The sequence below is a fragment of the Erpetoichthys calabaricus genome, chromosome 16 (genome assembly GCF_900747795.2).
Source record: "Erpetoichthys calabaricus chromosome 16, fErpCal1.3, whole genome shotgun sequence".
In the NCBI taxonomy this organism is placed as follows: domain Eukaryota; kingdom Metazoa; phylum Chordata; class Cladistia; order Polypteriformes; family Polypteridae; genus Erpetoichthys; species Erpetoichthys calabaricus.
The window spans coordinates 91,223,347-91,240,457 of record NC_041409.2 but is presented as its reverse complement, the minus strand read 5'-3'; the positions used below and the strand labels follow the sequence as shown (position 1 = coordinate 91,240,457).

The window sequence follows — 17,111 nt, the reverse complement described above, 5'->3', positions numbered from 1 at the left end:
TCCTGTGACTTGTACTCCACACATCAAGGCGCTATATAACCTGACATTCTGTTAGCCTTCTTAATGGCTCCTGAACACTGTCTGGACATTGATAATGTAGAGTCCACACACAACTCCGAAATCCTTCTCATAAGGTGAACTTTAGATTTTCTGACCTCCCATTGTGTATTCAAACCTCACATTTTTCCTATATGTAATCACTTTACATTTACCTACATTACATTTCAACTTCTGAAGGCTGTATGCTGTCCAATTGTACATTACCTGCCCTTTCATCCAGTTTGGTTTGGTAAATTTATATCTATCTATCTATTATATAGTACCTTTCACATTTATCTATCTATCATATAGTGCCTTTCACATCTATCTATCTATCTATCTATCTATCTATCTATCTATCTATCTATCTATCTATCTATCTATCTATTATATAGTGCCTTTCACATTTATCTATCTGTCTATCTATTATATAGTGCCTTTCACATTTATCTATCTGTCTATCTATTGTGTAGTGCCTTTCACATTTATCTGTCTATGTATCTATCTAGAGACTCTTTAAGTGGACTGAAGATATGACAGTGGCATGGTGTTAGATGAGGGCCCTAAGGGGGCTGTAGAAGACATGGGGATGTGCATTGTCATGGACAGCATTCCTCTTCTTTTCCCACAAATTTCATTTTCTCTCTCAGCATAGCACAATACGTTGTACTGGTCATTGACTGTCCATGTTTCTGAAAGTGAGCCTTCATGTCCCAAAAGGAGGTCATCGTGATTTTCTTGGCGGGGGGGCCTGCCATTTGAATTTCTTCTTTATGGAATAAGATGGCGGCTTCCACCGCATGCTTTGTCTCTTGCTTTCTGGCTCACAGTAATAGACCCACATCTCATCTCCGGTGACAATCCCCCTCCAGAACACTCGGATCTTCTTTATAGCAATTTAGGAACTGGGTGGTAACCTCCACACACTGTTCCTTGTACATATCAGTAAGCTATTTGGGTATCCATCTTGCACAAACTTTGCAGTACTCCAAGTTATCATGCACTCCGGCCTGTGCAGTTTCATATCTGATATCCATATGTGCAGCAACAGCAGACAACGTCATCCGTCTGTCGTCTCTGATGAACACATTTGACATGTTGACATGGGTTTGTGTGTGTGATGTTGATGGTCCACCAGATCGATCTTCATCAGTTACGCTTGTTTATCCCGCTTTAAACCTCTCTGCCCACTCATAAACTTCTCATTGAGTTACGGCTTCTTTCACTTCCGTACTGAGCCAACATCTTTTGGTGAATTTCAGCAGGTTTCACTCCTTCTGCCCAGAGAAATCTCACTACGGCGTGTTGTTCTACAGTGGAGTAATATGCCACATCGGAGCATCCATGTGCGTGTTCACACTACCCATAAGCTATTCACAAACACGTTATCACATCAGCTTCTATCTGTTGCGCTCAGTGTGAAATGTTCAAATTGCCTTTACTTAAAGCTTTACCCTCATGTGTGTATTTTGATTTAGACATGCAGGGGAAACTTGGTGGTTGGTGGCAGGATTGGCAAAAAAAAATAAAAGTTGCGCTGTTCCAGTGTGGTGCTGAGGTGTCACCCGCTGCACTCGGGTCCCAAGTTCTTCATGTGGTGGGTGTGGTAACGCGCCATCAGTGTGTGTTCCCACCCCCCCACCCCCCCACCCTCTCTCTCTCTCTCTCTCTCGCTCGTATTTATTACATTGTGTTCCTATTATCTTGTGCCACTGTATGCTGCAATGCGCTCTATGGATGGTATGACAATAAAGCCACTTGGCCAGCTGACAACAGAAGTGAGGAAAACAAAAAGTTGTTCAAAGTTGTTGTCTGTTTTTACCTACATTTTTATTACTCTTTAATATTGTTTTTTTGTATTAGTATGCTGCTGCTGGAGTATGTGAATTTCCCCTTGGGATTAATAAAGTATCTATCTATCTATCTATCTATCTATCTATCTATCTATCTATCTATCTATCTATCTATCTATCTATCTATCTATCTATCTTATAGTGCCTTTCACATCTATCTATCTATCTATCTATCTATCTATCTATCTATCTATCTATCTATCTATCTATCTATCTATCTATCTTATAGTGCCTTTCACATCTATCTATCTATCTATCTATCTATCTATCTATCTATCTATCTATCTATCTATCTATCTATCTATCTATCTATCTATCTTATAGTGCCTTTCACATCTATCTATCTATCTATCTATCTATCTATCTATCTATCTATCTATCTATCTATCTATCTATCTATCTATCTATCTATCTATTATATAGTGCCTTTAATATCTATCTATCTATCTATATAAAAACACAAGTCAGCAGCAGCATCCTGAAGAACAGGGGGGTCTGTGGTTAGTTAAAACAGACAAAGTCCGGTTTGGAGACCTCCGCCAACTGGCCATCCCTCCTTTCCTGTTTATTCCACAATATAAATTCATGTTGCCAGACTAATACAACAACATCATCTTTTCATTTTTATTCTTATGTCATAGCAGATTACACGTTTCATTGTTCCAATTAAAGCAGTAACCTCCTCAAACCTGCTGAATCCAACTCTGGGCTACAGGCAGGGGCCAACTCTGGACGTGCCACCTGCTCACACACAATTTGGAATTGGCAAACAAGCCCGACAGATCTTCATGGTGGACGGCAGAAAATCAAAGTCAAGATAAATCTCCTCCAGACACGTGAAGAACAGAGAATCGCCACACAGATGATGACCGAGGTGCAGGATACGTACGAATCCAGGAAGCAGCAGCAGCAACCATGCCAGGCCGCCCGTGGTTCTTCCACAGTAAATTTATTAGCACAATCAGAGCAACGTGGTGTTATCGAGAATTTTATGAACATCCCCTGTGGACAACTGGCGGACATTGGGAAGACATACTGGTGCTGCTGGTGAGCTTGTAAAGATTAAGCCGAAAACACATTGAAGGAGAAAATGGAATAAAAACAACAGCAGCCTCCATCACAACTTTGTCAGCTGGTGTACTTGAGAATGACAGAAACGCAGCTTACGTGATTTAAGACGAGCGTGGGGGTGCCAACAAAATAAAGGTGGGTAGTGAGCCATCAGCCAGATGAGATTATCTAACCCAAGGATCAGACTTTAATATCCTCTTGGAAAGCCTCCAAAACCAATTACATGACAGAGAGGAGGAAGAAGAAGAAGAAGAAACAGTCCGTGCACCGCAAGCCGTTGATTAATCATTCATGTGACACGCTGACAGGCACCATTTGAATGCCAGCGCGAAGGGGGAGAGCTGCCCCTCATACCCTGCGCCCACTTCATTGCCAGTTCTTGTTTCCAGCTTCTGGATGAAAGTTCAGTTGTGACAGCTGAGAAGGAACGGAACCGATTCAGTGCTGCAGTTATTTAAAAATAACTATTTATGAGTCAGAGCTGCATGCTGGGAATTATTTTTAACTTACACTTAAGCTTCAGTATTTGAGATAATTGCCTCCTTTTTGCAGAGTGCCGTCTCTACAGAGATGCCTGTGGCGTCATCTGCTTGCTACTCCCTGACAGCATTAGAGCTCATCGCAAAAATACACAAATCAAACTTTCTGGCCGACACAAAAGGGAAAAATTCTATTCACGGTTATTCTATTCACGGTGTGGGGGGTTAGATAGTTAGATAGATAGTTCCCTTTATATAGTGCCTTTCAAGACACTCAAAGCACTTTGATAGCCACTTCAACCATCACCAATGTGCAGCATCCACCTGCAGCCATTTTAGTGCCAGTATGCTCACCACACATTAGCTATAAAGGGTGAGAGAGACTGAGGATGATTGGGGGGCCGGAGCGGACCAGGCTGTGATGGGTAATTTATCCAAGACACTGGGGGACATCCTACTCTTTTTAAAGGATCCCCAGTGGTCTTTTATGACCACGCAGGATAAGGACCTCGGTTTTACGTCTCACCAGAAGGACCACACTGGTCCCTTCACTGCGCTGTGGCACTGAGATCCACACACAGACCACAGGGTAAGCGCCCCCTGCTGGCTCTCACCAACACCTCTTCCAGCAGTAAGTACCCCAAGCCTGTCCTAGATGGTCTTGTTGGTGTTTCTACCTGGTTGGGAGTTTGGAGAGATGTTAAATTTGAACTTGCCCAGTTCTTCCACAGCCTCACATCTCCTAACCGATGACATGACAGGAGTGTGGACCATTCATTTGACTCCAGCTGACTGCTTTTGCTCTTAAAGACCAATTTTATGTGATTTAAATAAGTTATAAGCTACTGTAATATTAGAGTTAGCTTGACTTACTATCATTTGCAAAGCTTTAGTTTATATACGCCAGAAAGCAATAAGACTATGGCTAATAGTCACCTTCTTTACGTAACCTTTCAGCAGCGTGTCTGTGTGCGGAGAGAGTGTCGACCTCGTCAAGAGGTTTGCTGATCTTGGCAGTGACATTCATGTCTCTGGTGACTCTTAATATGAAGTCAGCAGACGGATTGGGAGAGCATGGGGGGGGGTCATGAGGTCACTATAAAGGGGTGTGTGGCGCTGCCGATATCTCTGCAAAAGGACGAAGGTCCAAGTCTTTAGAGTGCTATATGGTTGTGAGACATGGAGGCTATCCAGTGACCTGAGATGAAAACTGGACTTCATGTGTCTCTTCAGAGAATCCTTGGGTCCTGCTGGTTTGACTTTGTGTTGCTCACTGAGTCCTGATTGAGACACATTACCTGCATTGTGAGGGAGCATCAATTACGGCACTACAGCCATGTGATGCGATTCTCCCGAGGGTGATCCGGCTCATTATTGGGGACCAGGCCAAGGGGACGCCCATGTCTGTGGAAGATAGCGGGTCACTCCCAGAGGGTGGGACTGGTCCGTGTGTCTGCCTATGCCAACCAGGATCTCGAGAAGTGTTTCATCGTGTGGTTCATGCTCCCCAACCTGACCAGATCTGATACGTAACCCCTGAGTTTAAGTGCAGTTCATAATACACAGCAATAGCTAAGTAACTATCTTAGCGTGGGTCACATAAGTAATATTTCATATGCAACCTCAGAGGCTACGCGCCACTCATTAGTGTGTGATTTAGAAACTTCAGAGGTGAAACAGCTTAATTTAATGTGCATTACACCCCATTCAAAGTCTTATTATTAAAGAATACTCACCCGGTATGAATATTTAAACTGCAGACCTCAGAGGCTGCTGCGTTCCAGGGTCTGTCCACAGTAAAAGGGGCTACACTTTTTCAGCATTGATTACAATGATAGCAGGCAGATGAAGACTACAATAACTGACAAAAACTCAAAATTATATACAGTAACAAAATGGTATACAGTAATCCCTCCTCCATCACGGGGGTTGCGTTCCAGAACCCCCCGCGAAAGGTGAAAATCCGCGAAGTAGAAACCATATGTTCATATGGTTCTTTTTATATATTTTAAGCCCTTATAAACTCTCCCACACTATTATAAACATCCATCCATCCATTTTCCAACCCGCTGAATCCGAACACAGGGTCACGGGGGTCTGCTGGAGCCAATCCCAGCCAACACAGGGCACAAGGCAGGGAACCAATCCTGGGCAGGGTGCCAACCCACCGCAGGACACACACACACACACACACACCAAGCACACACTAGGGCCAATTTAGAACCGCCAATCCACCTGACCTGCATGTCTTTGGACTGTGGGAGGAAACCGGAGCGCCCGGAGGAAACCCACGCAGACACGGGGAGAACATGCAAACTCCACGCAGGGAGGACCCGGGAAGTGAACCCAGGTCCCCAGATCTCCCAACTGCGAGGCAGCAGCGCTACCCACTACGCCACCGTGCCGCCCCTATTATAAACATTTCCCGCACAATTATACAGTATAAACCCTTTGTATTCTCTTAGATATTAGGTAAGATTTGTTGAAATTATGTTTGTAAACACAGTTTATATACGGTAAAACCTAAATATTATTTTAAAGATATCGAGCGTCTTCAATATCACATATGTTACAGCCATTACGACAGACAGGCCACCAGCGATAAATACGTACAATGCAAGAAAAATTGTATACGGTAAAATGTGTGTACAGTGACACTAAACTATGTACATGTAATAAGTACTGTACATAGATAATTAATTATGGTTACTCACCAACGATGACACGACGACTTGTCCGATAACGATGAGTTTAATTTTACTGCACTACAAAGGATAGCGTTACAGCTCCTCTAAAGGAGCCTCTTCAGGCGACTGTGTAGCACCGCCGTTGTTCTTCTTCCATCACTCTTCAATCCAAATCCCTAAAGCAGATTCCATCCAGACTACTGCCTTATCACGTCCACTTACAACTCGTTTTGCGCCCTGGTTAAAGGACACTGCGGCCGTAGATCTTATATGCTTTTCCTCCTTTTTAAATAAAAAGAATCGTGGACTCATTGATGCCGTAATGGTGTCCTGCAGCGGTGTAGCTGTTCCCTTCCTTCAACATATCCAAAACTTTTACCTTTTCTGCAATCATTTGCATCTTCTGTTGGCGCTTGGACACGGCCCCTGAAGCAGTAGCAGGAGCACGTTAATGCTGAATGAGTGAGATGAGACTTCCTGGTTAATGCACCACTCCGTCGCTGAGCCAATCAGCACACAGGGACTTAACTGTGTGCTCTGATTAGGTAGCTTCTCAGTCATCCGCCAATAGCGTCCCTTGTGTGAAATCAACTGGGCAAACCAACTGAGAAAGCATGTACCAGAAGTAAAAAGACCCATTGTCCGAAGAAACCCGCGAAGCAGCGAAAAATCCGCGTTATATATTTAGATATGCTTACATATAAAATCTGCGATAGAGTGAAACCGCGAAAGTCGAAGCGCGATATAGCGAGGGATTACTGTAAAGCTATGAAAAAGGCGAAAATAAGAAATATTAGAAATGCTCATTCAAAGATCTTAGAAGAAATACTTTACTTTGGCATTTGAAAATTCTCCTTTTACTGTATATAGTAAAGTTAGTTTCGAGATCAAGGCTAATCCAAATGGAACAATGCGTGGCAATAAAGTCTCCAAAAGAGTTCACATCAGTTCCAAATACTCCAGAGAAATACAAAGAACGAGAGAACAGCAAATTATACAACCCAAAAAATCATGCCAGGGATCTGCTTCATTAATATGCATAACCAGTAATGGCGGACTGCACGATAACATGCAGTGAATACACTTGTCTTATTGGGTTGGAGATTTTGTCCAGGATTGGCCCACCAGTGATGATGCCACCATTGAGGGCTTTGTGGGTGGGGTCAGAGGAGGGGCAGAGTTTTGTCTGAGGTCAGTGCCATGAGCTGTGCCCCACAGATTGGTTAATGCTGTTCTAGACTAAGTATGTACGTGTAGTATCACAATACCAGTAACGGCGCCCTGCACACTTGATCATTCCTAGTTTTCCTCCTCTTTCTCTGTACGTTTATCATTCGTTTGCTCAGAGGTTGATGCTCTTGTTCCTTCCTGAGCAGATCTTCTTTTCTCCACCCTAGCAGCCCGCTTCTTTTCTTCTTTCGTCGGCATCTTTTCACGTTAAAACTGATTAAGTCAGTGTTTGTGTTGCAATTGCTTAGTACGTTTTCTTTAATTTTTCACTTAAGCTGGCACTTAACTCTTCAATCTGCCTCAAGAATGATTTAAGATATGAAGAAGTAGGGGAAGTGACAGCGAAGATGGTAGGGAATGAGAACGGCGCCCGCTGCCGCTGCCGAGAGTTGATTCTACAATAAAATAAAAATAAAAAGAGGAATAACCTTGGAGGTCAATCATCACCCTGATAGTGGATAGTAAACGTCACATAGTATATGTGTACCAAATTTCAGGTCAATCGGTCAAACGGTTTGCGAGGTGATTTAAAATCCTGGACAGACAAACGGACAGCCACGGCAGCGTATTATATAAGAAGATTATAGAAAGATTTTGCAGAGATATAATAACAGAAATCTTCTGACAAAAGCTCAAAAAGATTCACCACAGTACAGGTGGAATCCTATTGTAATGAAATTCACGGGACCATACAAATATTCCATTATAACGAATATGGGAAAAATACGTATACTGTTGTGACCGGGGTCGCCGGAGATTTGCCATTTTTAACGGCAGCTCTGTAGCTGCTCTGCTGCGTCTCACAGCGTAACATGCTTGTCGCACAATGTTTAGAACTTTTAACACCCAACCTGGACTCGCCCTTTCCGTCTCTCTTGCCACTAACTCTGGGACCCAAGCTTGACAATACCTGTATAAACAAAAACAGAGCTTCATAAACTGCAAAAAAAAAATGTATTTGAAAATGAGACCTTATGTGTGCCTTGTGCAAGGTGTCAATGGTCGTCTTTTGGACAACTGTCAAGTCAGCAGTCTTCCCCATGATTGTGTAGCCTACAGAACTCGACTGAGAGACCATTTAAAGGCTTTTGAGATAATTAGCTGATTAGAGTGTGGCACCAGGTGTCTTCAATATTGAACCTTTTCACAATATTCTAATTTTCCAAGATACTGAATTTGGGACTTTCATTAGTTGTCAGTTATAATCATCAACATTAAAAGAAATAAACATTTGAAATACATCAGTCTGTGTGTAATGAATGAATCTAATATACAAGTTTCACTTTTTGAATGGAATTACTGAAATAAATCAACTTTGTCATGATATTCTAATTTTATGACCAGCACCTGTATAAGTAACAAGATGATGAAGTTAGCAGATGATACTAAGATAGGTGGATTGGCAGATAATGTACATTAAACAGGTTTGAGAATGTCATCTACACTGAGAGATGCAGTTGCTGCCCCCAAAACTAAAAGGTGAATTTGTGTTTTACTAACAGGAGGAGGAGATTCCAGAATTAGAAATTGACATTGATGAGCTGCTGGAGCTCTCTGACCAGGACCAAAGAAGCAAACTGCAGGTAGGCCTCTCCTCCGCTCCGCTCCGCTGGACTCTGCCATTGGTGATTTCCTGTTTTCTCAGTTCTTGTGGAATGCAGGGGGGGGGGGGGGGGGGGGTGCCGTTCCCAGACTGTCTGCCAGCACGACCTGCTTGACTGCTCACAAGTCGGCAGGGTGACCCTTGTGCACATGTTTCATGATCTCAACCCCTTTCACCTGGCAGTGTGCTGTATGCGTGAGCAGGACATTAATGACTGGCATAAACAGACAAATCCCAGCAAATTCCGGGGTGGTAACCCTGAGAATTCCCTCAGTTCTTGGTGCAGGTTTTCTGTTTTGACGCGTTTTTGCCACACCTCGATACTGCAAACATTTTGGAAGAGTTTTAACACCTGTCTTCATTTTGCAGGACCTTCTGCAGGAATGCTGTAAACCTAAAGAGGTAAGAACAACTTTTAATTAGTTGTTAATTCTGTATTTGTATAGCTGACTATAAATCGGTTGTAACCAAAAAAAAAATCCTCAATAGTGTTTGAGGAGTAAATAAACAGATGAAGGAACATGCTGTTCTGTAGAACGGAAGATGGCAGGTGAAGAGCAACAGCAGACTAAAGCCGACATCACATTACATGACTTCTAGTCAGAGAGAATGTCACACTTGTTGATCTCATCACCCGCCTATCTGAGTTTCAGATTGCACGACTAGAAATATCAGGGCATGTCATACTAGACGACTGCCTGATGATTTTCCAGCACAGTTTCGCATTTCTAAAGTATCGCGTGATCGCCAGTTTTCCTGTTAGCTAATAACGTGCTTCCTGACTGCACCGGTGTTGTACGATGCTTTCCATGTACATTGAGTTCAGACACAATCACGGCCTTTTTTTTTTATTCTTCTTCTCCATTCTGTCGTGGTGTGTAAAACATGCGACATCAGACAGACGAGCCTTTCCTATATTTGCAAAACTTGTAGCTGGGAATAAAAAGAATCAGGTTGTGGTCCGATCTGCCCGAAACAACTCCTGCTTCTGACTGAGTGCTCAGGCACAGATGGAGCCCATCCCAGTCACTTAAGATAAAATCAAACTCTCCTTTGCTTTTATGTTGCAAAAATTCCTTTTCCAGGTTTTTCCTTTAGCACACCAAAACCAGTTATCTCCCTCCACACTCTTCCACGCAAGCTTCGTCCCGTTACTTCTTGACTCCCACTCCCTGAATGAGGCAGAGGAGCTCTTTTTGTATGCCAGACCAACAAGTAGTTCCAGTGCTAAATCATTCCAGAGTGGAAGCACTTCCGGACTAGATGGAAGCTCCACGTAACATGGAGGTCTTCTTCCAGCAGCGTCCTCTGGTGGCACCCACAGACCCCAACAAGGCTGCTGTTTCAAACTCCAAGGCCCATGCAACCCTGTGGGTGTCCAAACAAGGTTCACACCAAAGGAGCACTGCCACCTATCGTGTTGGGGGACAATCCTTCTCTGATACACGTTCTCCCCCAACCCGTCCATTATTGTATCTCCCCAAATGGGACGGGCCGCACCTGTGCCCCTTCAGTCCTTATATTATGGCTTCCCAGCTGGTCAAGGTATCATACTCCATCCCAGTCGGGACACCAGTTCATCCATGCCTTCCATGTTTCTGATGCATGTTTGTGACAATGAAGGGGATCTGGAAATGCTCATTTCATCTCCTATTCCTAGTTCTATTTTTCTCATGGTAAGGATACGTTTTCAGTTTGGTTGTGTGAGTTCTCGTATAAATGTGGAAATAAATCAAAATGAAACCAACCACAAGGCACGGAAAGTTTACTGTGATTTGGTCTTTTGAGAGGAAACCACACCCCCTTGGAAGTGAAAGGTTATTGCGCAGGAAGAACAAGTGCTGAGCTGTCGTGCATGGTTGGTCTTGTTTGAAAATGGCCGAATCTCATAATATTGGCGTTTTTTGCTAAAAAATGACACGTATAAGCTATTGTACAATTTGTGTGTAATCGCAAGATGTGGGTCCAAAACTTGATAACTGTCTTGGCTTCAAAAATTGGTTCCGTTTTTGAGCTTTTCCTCCATGTCTCATAGCATCCAATGTAAAGTGCCAGTTCGGGCAAGGTATTTGTTTAAATTCAGTGAAAACATTTTGTGTAGCAAATGCATATATACCATGTTTGTGAAGAAACAACTTCATCTTTGAAAAATACTGAACTTATAATTTAAATCCAATTCAGTGGTGGTCGTCTCCAGATGTGTGTTTTATATGTCTGGCTCTGTGAGACCTCACTACTGAATACTTAAACTGGTGTGAATTTCTTCTCCTTTCGTACCTTTCGCCCTCTAAAGTTGCACCACACTTCTCTGTGCCTCTTTGGTGTTCACGACTCGGTGACAAGTGACATGAAGGTCACCAGCACACCACCTGAGTAAAGGTTTCAATGTTGAAAAGGCACAGCGAGCGACTTCACAGAAACGGCCGGGAAACAAAACGTCGGCTAGCTTTTGGCAGGACCCTTGAACTTTGAACTTTCACCTATGCGGCCAGGTGTTAGACTTATTATCAAGTTTATATTTAAGATGGCTCTCACTTTGAAAAAGCTGCTGGACATACAGTGCAGTAATAAAAGTGTTCTGTTTTTTTGCTTTCCACAGGAATTTATTAATGGACTTCTGTATCGGATAAAAGGTCTCCGAAAGATGTCGATCCCACAACGCAAGTGAAAACCAGGAGATCTGTTTTCATAAGGTTGGGATTTTATTAAGATAAAGGAGGCCTGAGCGGCACTATAGGGTTAAAACGACTGCAGTGAAGAATTAAACCTCACGATGGGTCAAAACTGAACTGAGCAGGAGGAACTTGTGGACAGCTGCTGGAAACTATTTATACACTTTTTTTTTTTTGTTCTGTGATCAAATTTGGTTAAAAAAAAAATATATATATATGGAAAAAATTTTCCTCGATTGCTTTATATCTGTGCGCCTCCCCGTGATTCATGTATAATAACGTCACACAGTTGGACGCGGTGTTGTATTTGCTTTGTCTCTTTGCTGCAGACCTCTGTGTGTGTGCCGCTCTCTTTGTGTCTTAACGCCCGCTGACTCCAAGCGGAAGAAACGAAGCAGAAAAATGTCTTCCAAGTGTATTACCTGTATGGGGTGGCGGTGGAGGTCTACGCAGGTTTCTTTTCCTGGAAGGTAGATGGAAATGGCAAAAGTAACGATTTAGGATTAAGGGGGAGGAATGAAGAGAGAGTCTTTTCATAGTAAACAGAGCTGAATAAAATTCTGTGAAATGAAATGTCTCCCTCCATTTGTCAATTTTGTACAATTCTGTATTCTTATGGTGTCAAAAATGATTTACTGTATTTTACTCCAAGAACCGACTTATGTACTTCTGCACTGTGTGGCACGGTAGAGCCCTGGGCACCATGAGATGTTCAGTTTCACTGCTCATTGGCTGAAAGGAACGCAGCAGTGCACCCTGGCAGCTTAGACATGGACACCAGGCTGTGTCTCCATCATGTCATCTGGGGTAGCCATACTCAAGTGTCCTTGCTTTTGTTATGTATACGTATTATTTATTACAGTAAATATCTCTCTATTATAAAAGAAAATCTTGAAACAAGACTATTGCCAAGAGATTTTTTCAAGTCGGTAGAGGGGGTCCTGCCCTTCTCTCAATCATTTCAGGTTAACAACCCACCGCCACAGTCCTCTCACAGTCTCCAGTTCAGTTCATCCTAAAGGTGTTCAGTGGGGTTGAGGTCAGGGCTCTGTGTGGATCAGTCAAGGTCTTCTACACCAAATTCATCCCACCATGTCTTTATGGACCTTGCTTTGTGCATTGGGTCACAGTCATGCTGGAATAGAAAAAGGGCCTTCCTTAAACTGTTTCCACAAAGTTGGAAGCACAGCGTTGTCCAAAATGTCTTGGTATGCTGAAGCATTAAGATTGCCTGTCACTGCCCAAACCCTAAGAAACAGCCCCACACCATTAGCCCTCCTCCACCAAACGTCATAGTTGGCACAATGCAGCCAGGCAGGTAACGTTCTCCCGGCAACCGCCAAACCCAGACTCACCCATCTGACTGCAAAACAGAGAAGCGTGATTCATCACTCCACATAACACGTGTACACCACTCCATCCGATGCTTGGCATTTGACTTGGTGATGTGAGGCTTGTAGGCAGCTGCTCGGTCATGGAATCCCACTCCATAAAGCTCTCGCCGCACCGTTAATGCCAGTGGAAGTTTGGAACTGTTCAGCTATTGAATCAGCAGAGCGTTGGTCACTTTTACGCTCCATAGATAGATAGATAGATAGATAGATAGATAGATAGATAGATAGATAGATAGATAGATAGATACTTTATTAATCCCAAGGGGAAATTCACATACTCCAGCAGCACCTTACTGATACAAAAAAACAATATTAAATCAAAGATTGATAATAATGCAGGTAAAAACAGACAATAAATTTATATAATGTTAACGTTTACCCCCCCGGGTGGAATTGAAGAGTCGCATAGTTTGGGGGAGGAACGATCTCCTCAGTCTGTCAGTGGAGCAGGACGGTGACAGCAGTCTGTCTCTGAAGCTGCTCCTCTGTCTGGAGATGATCCTGTTCAGTGGATTCTCCATGATTGACAGGAGTCTGCTCAGCACCCGTCGCTCTGCCACAGATGTCAAACTGTCCAGCTCCATGCCAACAATAGAGCCTGCCTTCCTCACCAGTTTGTCCAGGCGTGAGGCATCTTTCTTCTTAATGCTGCCTCCCCAGCACACCACCGCATAGAAGAGGGCACTCGCCACAACCGTCTGTAGCATCTTATTGCAGATGTTGAAGGACGCCAGCCTTCTAAGGAAGTATAACCGGCTCTGTCCTTTCTTACACAGAGCATCAGTATTGACAGTCCAGTCTAATTTATCATCCAGCTGCACTCCCAGGTATTTATAGGTCTGCACCCTCTGCACAGTCACCTCTGATGATCATGGGGTCCATGAGGGGTCTGGGCCTCCTAAAATCCACCACCAGCTCCTTGGTTTTGCTGGTGTTCAGGTGTAGGTGGTTTGAGTCGCACCATTTAACAAAGTCATTGATTAGGTCCCAATACTCCTCCTCCTGCCCACTCCTGATGCAGCCCACGATAGCAGTGCCATCAGCGAACTTTTGCACGTGGCAGGACTCCGAGTTGTGTTGGAAGTCCTTAGCAGTCGCTGACCCCACTCTGTGACTTTATGTGGTCTTCCATTTTGTGCCTGAGTTGCTGTTGTTCCTAAATGCTTACCACTTACAGCTGATCATGGAATATCCAGCAGGGATGAAATTTCATGAACCGTCTTATTGCAAAGGTGGCATCCCATCACAGTGCCATGCTTGGAGTCACTGAGCTCTTCTGAATGACCCATGTTGTTTCACAAATGTTTGTAAATGGAGCTTGCATGGCGAGGTGTTTGATTTTATACACCTGTGGCAACGGGTCTGATTGAAACCCCTGAATTAATAATTAAGAGGGGGGTCCCAATTGTCCATATAGTGTGCCTTTGTATAGCCTTCCCCTGCTTGGTAGGCATCAATGAGTTTAATTTTTGGTTGCTTAGACGAGCCCGTGGTTGTTGATTGTAGCACACTGTCTGAAGAGTCAAAGAATTTAATCAGCTCTGCAGTTACCATCAGCAGACACTTCCTAATGACAACTCTTGACCAGCCTAACGACTAAATGAGGGCACACAAACTCGGGTAAACGCCACATTTACTCTTTTATTACATTTTCTAACTGTAGATTAACATTTTCACTAAAATGCCATTGTTTTAGTTTGTTTGCCAACGAAGTTTTTCTCTTCAAATGTCAACAATACGTATGTGTAATTTATCTAGGGGTGTTCAGACATTTGCATGGAACTGTATATGGGGTAACAGGCCTTCTCAAATGTTAATAAAAGCTAAGCGTCAATTCATTGTAAGTGTAGAAGGGGGGTGGACGGGCGTTCCACATGGTTTGAGGAAATGTTGCTACCCGGCCAGGAGGCTGTAATGGAAAGAGTGCAAGAATGGATTCACAACCCCTCCGGGAAGATCTCGTTCAGGAAGAACAATTAATGAATGGACAGTTCATCCTCCAGAGTGAGAGGTGGCAGTGCTCCGCTGACCGTTTCCTAGTTTTGGACACCCACAGGGTTAGGTGGGATTTGTAGTGCAGAAGGGCAACCCTGTCATGAATCTTGGGTGCCACCAGGGGGCACTGTGGGTAGAGGGCCTTCCTGTTATGGGCAACATCTGTGTGACCCAGAAGTGCTTCCATCATGCAGTGCTGTGGTACCAGAAGTACTCCTGGGTCCGGGATAAAAGGAGGCATCTCACCTCAGCCAGGGAGCTGGAGTCGGGAGGCAGAGGACAAGGCTTGTCTGGAAGACAGTGGAGGAATTATTATATTGGATGGCATTTGTATTGAAAGAAGAACCTGTGGAAGGTATTTAGTAAAATTAATAAACTTTATTTCTGCGGTGGGTTGGCACCCTGCCCAGGATTGGTTCCTGCCTTGTGCCCTGTGTTGGCTGGGATTGGCTCCAGCAGACCCCCGTGACCCTGTGTTCGGATTCAGCGGGTTGGAAAATGGATGGATGGAAAAACTTTATTTGTACCCTTGACTGTGTTTGTGCACTTGGGCTTGAAGTCAGCAGCTCTGGGTTTGACCCTCTTCTGGTCCCACCGGCCATTTTTAACAAGCTGATTAGGGTCAGGGTCAGGGCGAGCCAGTGCCCACCCCTGGCAGCAATAGGTTCAAAGTGAGAACCAGCACTGGACAGCAGCCCATCACTTGTGCAGTGACACACACGTCCACCCTCACTCATCCCAGGACAGTTTAGGGTTTCAAACAGGACACATTTTGTATAGCACCTTTCAAAGTGATTATCATTCCAAAGAGATTTGTGCCTAAACTTTATCAGCTACCCTCTTAGTTCTGAACATGGTCCTGGGGGTCTACTGGAGCCTGTCCCAGCTAGCATAGAGCACAAGGCAGGAACAAACCCTGGACAGGACACTCGTACATTGCAGGTTGAACACTCACTCACACACACACACACACATACCAACCACACACTTGGGTTAATTTAGTGTCATCGTTTCACCTAACCTGCAAGTCTTTGGACTGTGGGAAGAAACCCACCCAGACGTGGGGAGAACACAGGGAGGACTCCAGACGCGAACCCTTGTCTCCTTACTGCGAGGCAGAAGCTCTACCACTGCACCCCCGTGCCACCCCTATGTACTAAAGTTACTTGACAAGTGCGCCACACAAGCATTTATTTGCTCTCAGGGTTATAAAAGTGCTTAGGCCTTCCAAAAAGGTCTCATCCTGTGTACCCACTTGGCACTGCCAACTAAAGACGCCACCTTTTATCGCTGGCCTTTGAACAAGCAGTTTCTCAAGCAGATTACTTCCAGCCAGTTGCTGCGCTTATTTTTGTGTGTTGTCTGATTTGTATTTCGTACCCAGAAGCCTTTGCCCTTGTCGAAATTACTTCTAAATATAGCCCTGATTCGTTTGCCCTGTAATTTTCTTGCAGCCTAACGTGTTTGTATTTTATCCTCTTATGCAATACTACGTATGTGTAGCACTTTGGCGCTATCATTGGAACCATTCCATTAGTGAATGGCGCCATATGAATACTGGCTACCATAATAAAACTGATTGTGCGGAGGCACCTTGTCACGTGGATATTCACTTTTTTTTTATTTGACAGTAACATGAATGAACACAGAAGGCTTCACTGGTTTTCATTCCGGCCAGTATGTGAATGCCCACTAACACTTCACAGTGGATATACAGTGCATCTGGAAAGTATTCACAGCGCATCACTTTTTGCACATTTTGTTATGTTACAGCCTTATTCCAAAATGGATTAAATTCATTTTTTTCCTCAGAATTCTACACACAACACCCCATAATGACAATGTGAAAAACGTTTACTTGAGATTTTTGCAAATTTATTAAAAATAAAAAAAATTGAGAAAGCACATGTACATAAGTATTCACAGCCTTTGCCATGAAGCTCAAAATTGAGCTCAGGTGCATCCTGCTTCCCCTGATCATCCTTGAGATGTTTCTGCAGCTTCATTGGATTCCACCTGTGGTAAATTCAGTTGACTGGACATGATGTGGAAAGGCACACACCTGTCTATATAAGGTCCCACAGTTGA

At 43.7% G+C, this 17,111-nt stretch overlaps 1 protein-coding gene across 1 annotated transcript in view; it reads left to right on the top strand.

Moving 5' to 3' along the window:
• Positions 1–12,207, top strand: part of ppp1r14d (protein phosphatase 1 regulatory inhibitor subunit 14D) — a 52,666-nt gene extending 40,459 nt beyond the window's left edge. The window contains exons 2-4 of the mRNA XM_028821951.2: positions 8,862–8,942; positions 9,332–9,364; positions 11,562–12,207. Coding sequence (XP_028677784.1) covers positions 8,862–8,942; positions 9,332–9,364; positions 11,562–11,630 — 183 coding nt within the window. The 3' untranslated portion in view covers positions 11,631–12,207. The remainder of the gene's footprint in view (positions 1–8,861; positions 8,943–9,331; positions 9,365–11,561) is intronic.
• The last annotated feature ends 4,904 nt before the right edge of the window (positions 12,208–17,111 follow it).